The sequence below is a fragment of the Primulina huaijiensis genome, unplaced genomic scaffold (assembly GCF_012295235.1).
Source record: "Primulina huaijiensis isolate GDHJ02 unplaced genomic scaffold, ASM1229523v2 scaffold40641, whole genome shotgun sequence".
Classification (NCBI taxonomy): Eukaryota; Viridiplantae; Streptophyta; class Magnoliopsida; order Lamiales; family Gesneriaceae; genus Primulina; species Primulina huaijiensis.
In genome coordinates, this window is record NW_027359619.1 from 9,014 (window position 1) to 14,386 (window position 5,373).

At 37.0% G+C, this 5,373-nt stretch overlaps 1 protein-coding gene and 1 long non-coding RNA gene across 3 annotated transcripts; one reads left to right on the plus strand and one right to left on the minus strand.

The window, feature by feature from the left end:
- Nucleotides 1–587: 587 nt before the first annotated feature.
- LOC140969310 (uncharacterized) lies at nucleotides 588–2,291 on the plus strand. The gene is made up of 6 exons (XR_012173916.1): nucleotides 588–672; nucleotides 762–872; nucleotides 954–1,171; nucleotides 1,287–1,494; nucleotides 1,601–1,880; nucleotides 2,060–2,291. It is a non-coding gene; the product is annotated as an uncharacterized lncRNA (long non-coding RNA).
- Nucleotides 2,292–2,414: 123 nt separating this feature from the next.
- LOC140969308 (GDSL esterase/lipase At5g03810-like) lies at nucleotides 2,415–4,148 on the minus strand. Of its 2 annotated transcripts, none has more exons than XM_073430623.1 (5): nucleotides 3,754–4,148; nucleotides 3,540–3,673; nucleotides 3,160–3,393; nucleotides 2,932–3,073; nucleotides 2,415–2,712 (listed from the first exon to the last, which is right to left on the minus strand). In XM_073430623.1, exons 1-5 carry the CDS (start codon nucleotides 3,986–3,988, stop codon nucleotides 2,519–2,521), a joined length of 939 nt encoding a protein of 312 aa, XP_073286724.1. In that variant the 5' UTR covers nucleotides 3,989–4,148; the 3' UTR covers nucleotides 2,415–2,518. The 2 variants fall into 2 exon arrangements, with proteins under 2 accessions (XP_073286724.1, XP_073286723.1); XM_073430622.1 differs by having other exon boundaries at nucleotides 2,818–3,073; nucleotides 3,754–4,139.
- Between the last annotated feature and the right edge of the window lie 1,225 nt (nucleotides 4,149–5,373).

A 5,373-nucleotide genomic window follows, 5' to 3' on the forward strand; every position in this document is an offset into this window, starting at 1 on the left:
ACAATAATACCAGAATTATGATTGCTCAAATGAAAATAAGACGAGAGATTACCATTTGACGAGGTCATATGTGATGTAGCGCCGGTGTCCATATACCAAGTAGGATCGGGTGGATTTAGAGTCATGGTGTGCATAGGGTATGCAATGTCTGTAGGCACATACGAACCAGTCTGACCATTGAAAAAAGGAGCCACAGGAGCAGTGAAAGCCTGATATGATTGCTGCTGAGGGCGTAGGCCCAACACCCCAGGCCCAAAGGTGGCAGTAAGTGGGCGAGCCCATCCTTGGGTAAGCATAGGGCAGGGGGAGGAGCCCACTGAGACCACCCCAGTTAGGAAACGGACCCCACCCCAGAATGGACGCTAATTAGACGGCTAACAATATATATTGACTTTTCAAAATATTTACTATATTTAACAAAATTAAATGTATATTATTAGCCGTCTAATTAGCCTCCTATTCTTTAGCCTAAAATAGTCAATGTATATTGTTAGTTTCCTGTTTTGTAGCTTAGGATTATGCTCCAATCTTGAGGATATATTCTGACGATTGAGAATAAGAAAGGGACCGGGAAAAAAATTCTTTCAGATCCCATCTGGGGTGAAGAGGTGACTTTACAAGTAAACTGCAACTGCCATGTACTTCATGCGTTTGTCAACCGGAGGCACATTGGTGATTATCTTGATCCTACGTTCGTGTTTATGTGATTTTGATGATGAATCTTGATCAATTTTCTAAGTTAATTTTACGTTGAATCTCAGGATCAAAATGGGTGAAAAATGGGGAATTCAAGTTTGTTTTTGAACGAAACTTTGCACCAAGAATGGGGATGAATTTACATAACCTTGCTTAGTGTAACAGTCGGACTCCAAGTAAGAATTTGTTGTGTTTTTCTCTTCTTACTTGAATTTATCCAAGATTCCTTTGTTGATTTTATTTTGTTTTTCTTGAAGAATTATGGAGCAAATTTAGATAAATCCCCGAATGGCATACTCGGACCTGGAAACTGCTAGCACCAAGCAGTATAGTGAAGGATCTGTCGAATAACAGATGGGCTTATAAAGTTGGATTGAATGGTATGGATGAAAGGGGACTTGGAAGCGATAGGGAGTTTAGCCGACGAAGATGGTATACAAACTGGCCCATCAACTGTATGTTTACCTTGTACAAGGTATGATCAGTGTAGAGAGATTAGATAAACCTATATCTATACCTATCAATCTATCTGTTTATAGGCTGAGAGAAAAAGAGATGAACTTATATTTTATAAGTGAATTTCCTTGCAGACAGCCTTCGCAACACCACAGGGAGATGACGCTGTGGTCTTGGACTTGTGGGGTTTAGGAAAAGGGACAGCTTGGATGAAAGGTAATAACATAGGCAGATACTGGCCTAGTTTTCTGGCAGGCGCCGGGTGCAGTTCCTCGTGTGATTATCGAGGAGGCTATGGGGCTCCAAATGCGAATCTAATTGTGGGAAACCGACGCAAAGATGGTAGGAAGTTTAGAAATTTAACCCAAGAATCTTGATCCTCCAACTCAAAATGTTGAAACCATGCATATTTAGCGTATGTAACCGTGTTATTTGCATACTGATCTAGGTACCACGTCCCGAGGTCTTTCTTGAACAAAAGAGGCCTTAATACCTTGGTTCTGTTTGAGGAGTTTGGAGGAAACCCTTGTCATGTAACTGTAAAAACCATGAAAAATTCAAAGGCATATGCACATGCTTACGAAGGGAGCAGTTTAGAATTGTCTTGCCAAGGGAAAAGGGTTATATCCAATGTAAAGTTTGCTAGTCTCGGTTTTCCAAATGGGACATTCGGATCGCTCGAAACAGGCCACTGCGATTCATCCAACAGTTTATCAGTTCTTAAAGAGGTAAAGTTTCTGTTTCACTTTTTTATTTGTTTTCTTGATCCGTTAAGTTTCGCTGTTCAAAAACTCTACTATAAATTTGTTTCCCATATAGGATTTTCCAGATTTCTTTGAAGTGTAAAATGCTGTTTGGATAGAGTATTTCTGACTGTTCTTGTTCTTGTTTTGTTTATGATTTTTAGGCATGTGTTGGCCAGCAAAGTTGCTCGATCGATGTATCGGAGAAGACTTTTGGGGCTACTGGTTGCACATCTTCAGTGCAAAAGCTTGCTGTTGAAGTTGAATGCTAGTAAAAGAGCATTATTTAATCTATGGATATATATTTTAGATGATCTAGGTTGGAGTATAGTAGGTTTATGTGGAGTTTCTTCTTTACAAATTTGGGCTTTGAACTTTTGCATATCACATTAAAACAGTTTTGAGCAGGAATCGCATTTTGGGACAAATTTGGATATCTTCATTTTTTATATACAAAAATCATTTAAGGATAAATTGCTAAGCATGGTGGCTTGATTTGGGTATTTGATTAAATGGAAGTTATTTTATAATAATATAATAACAATATTTTCGAGTCCAAAGTTTACATAAATAGAACCTCAATAACTCCAAATCAACATATATATAATATTTAGATATACAGGTTACCCTATGAGATCAAATCCTTGCTCAAGTAAACTCTGGGCCAATTTCTCATTCGCAGCTTGAGTGGGATGGAACCCATCCCAGAAAACATACTCTGTGGCATTTGAGCATGTCCCCACAGACCTCACATTACATAGAAATGATGTTTCCAGCACACCTGTCCCACAGCAGGCCTTTCTTGATTCAAAAAATCCTGCAAAAAGTAGAACTATAAATTAGCGTTATTAGGAAATGTTTGAATGGAAAAAAAATACCCAAAAATGTAAATTTTAGGATCTTTAGGATCTTGTAAATTCACCATTGTCAGTCGGGTGAACGATCATATCCAGCAGAGGATTGTAGATGTCAAAAACAACAATCTTCAATCCAGGAAGCCTATTCCTCAAAATCTGAGATGTGGTATTTAGTTTACCGTTAAATGCCACGGCATCTCGGTTAAGCCTCGCCACACACTCGTTTCTTCCAAATCCAAACAAAGTAATTGCTGCAGGCAAGCATCCTGTAGGTGGTAGAGATGTAACTCCTATTCTTCTAGCACCAAGATTGTATAAATTCTGCCCATAACGAGTCAATATTTTTCGTGTTAATTCATGCACAGATGACCGGTTGTCGAAAAGTTGTTCTATGAGTGAGTTTAAACCTGGATGAAGTTAGAGTATGATTCTATGAGTGAGTTTGAGAAGCGATCCGTAGAGAAGAGTGTGTTGAGAATTGGGTTGATGTAATAATTCTGAATGAAATCACTCGTCCCTGCGCTTATGAGATGAATTGCTCCAGAAAATATATCATCGGCTTTAGCCCTTCCTACTAAGTCCACCACTCGGCCCTGCCACTCCGTGTAATATGCTAGCTGCTGCCTTAACGTCAAGGCCCGCTGCATGCACATGTACAATTATGTAAAACTGTTATATCGGTTAACAAAACTAGCAATAACGAATTCAGAACATATCAATTTTGTAATAGTTTCTGATATTCTTTTACACAAGTTAATCTTTAATTTACAAGTGATGGAACACTTACATATAAGCGTGCAGTACTCTCGTAGTAACCCGAAGCAGCTGAGGCGAAGTTGACACCATTGAGAATATTGTTCCCCCTTCTAGCTCCTTCACTAAGGTAAGCCGGTGGATATGAACTGAACCCAAGATACTCCGCTGTGTGTTTTTTGCGTGTGTGAGCTTACATGTATATGGTGAAAACTTGCATTAGAACAAGGGACTGATCAGCAAATTACCAGTAAAGTCCGTGGCGAGTTTTCCGTTGCTGAACCTTCCTGTAGGTCTGTGTGAAACAAAATCTCTTCCATAAGGAGGGAAGTTGGCCTTGATCAAGGTTAGCATATTGTTGTTGTTCCCCACATCAACCACAGAATCCCCAAAGATTAAGAGTGCCGGAACCAGAGGATCCCCATTAGCAACCGATAACAGCACAACAACAAGTGCACCTATCATGTATGTCACGAACCCCATTTGTTTCAAGATTTCTTTAAATTTATGTTACTTTGTGGCTTAGGGGGAAGAATACATGGAGGGCTTGTTGATGCAAATCACCACACTGTGTATTTTATATTGCTTTTCATATATATATAGAGGGAGAGAGAGAGAAAATATGAGTATTTGTTGAATTGTTTCTGTATGTATGGTATTCATTTATAAATCAAGTATATATGTTGGCGTGAGCTGCATGCACTTCAGTTTGCATAGGACTTTTTGGTTTTGTATATCTGCCATGATTGTGTATATCTCAGCTAGCAATCATGGGTTCATTCATGCCTTCTGACCAATTAACCAAAAACATTTCTTGTATATATATTCACATTTTCTACGCAAAAAGAAATACCGGAGAAAGTAAAAAAGAAACCAGTTTACAGAATCCATGTCTGAATTACCAAAATATGAATGAAGCAACGGGTGTGTATTTCATGTTTGGTGTCTGAATTAACCCAATGATGGGCGCATGTTTCATGTTTGACTCCTTTTGGATGAAGCAATGGGTGTGTGTTGCAATAAAGTGACTTCAATTTTTTTATTATTGAGATGCACATTACTTGTTTTGAACATGAAAAGGAGGAATTATTGGTTCCATTTTTTACTATTTTGGGGGGATTTAATTCTGCATGGGACAAAAGATTTGGTTAAGACGTTGGAGGGTAAACACAGTTTTAGAAACACAAGGGAATTTGGCGTGCTCAAACACGCTTCTTTTTGTAATATTTGTTACTTTTATTGGAGTATTTTGCACGCTTTATGCGAAGGAAAACGGGTATTTTTTTTAGCATTTTACAATGTATGATTGTGCGTTGTGTTACATAATAATAATAAAGTATTTTTTAGAATTAATGAACTGATTATATTAGCAAGCTAAGTACGAAAATTGAAAGAAATAAAAAACTTTTTTACGACATGGATATTTGAAGTTGGTTCTATTGACATTAAGTCTGAATCTCCTCACGCAAAATTTCATGTTCCAATTATGTGAATAGAGAGAGATGCAAAGGACTTATCTAATTATAGGTTCGATCCAATTCATGTATTCCATATATGAGTGTTCAGAAACTACGGTAAAGTGTAAATCAAATCAAACTAAACTGCGTGATTTAAATTAATTTTCAGTCAATCACAATCTGAATTGATTTTAAATCAATCAAACTGAAAAAATTAGTTTGGTTCAAGTTTTGGATTTAAAAAAAAAAACCGGAATCAAACTGATCAAAATCAATTAAGTTAATAGTGTAATAAATTTTGTTAATCTGATATGCTTTTTCTATGATAAAAAATAATTTATTTGATTTTTTAATTTATATTATATTATTAGTGACTTCAGTTATATTGAAAATTTATTTATGGCATAATTT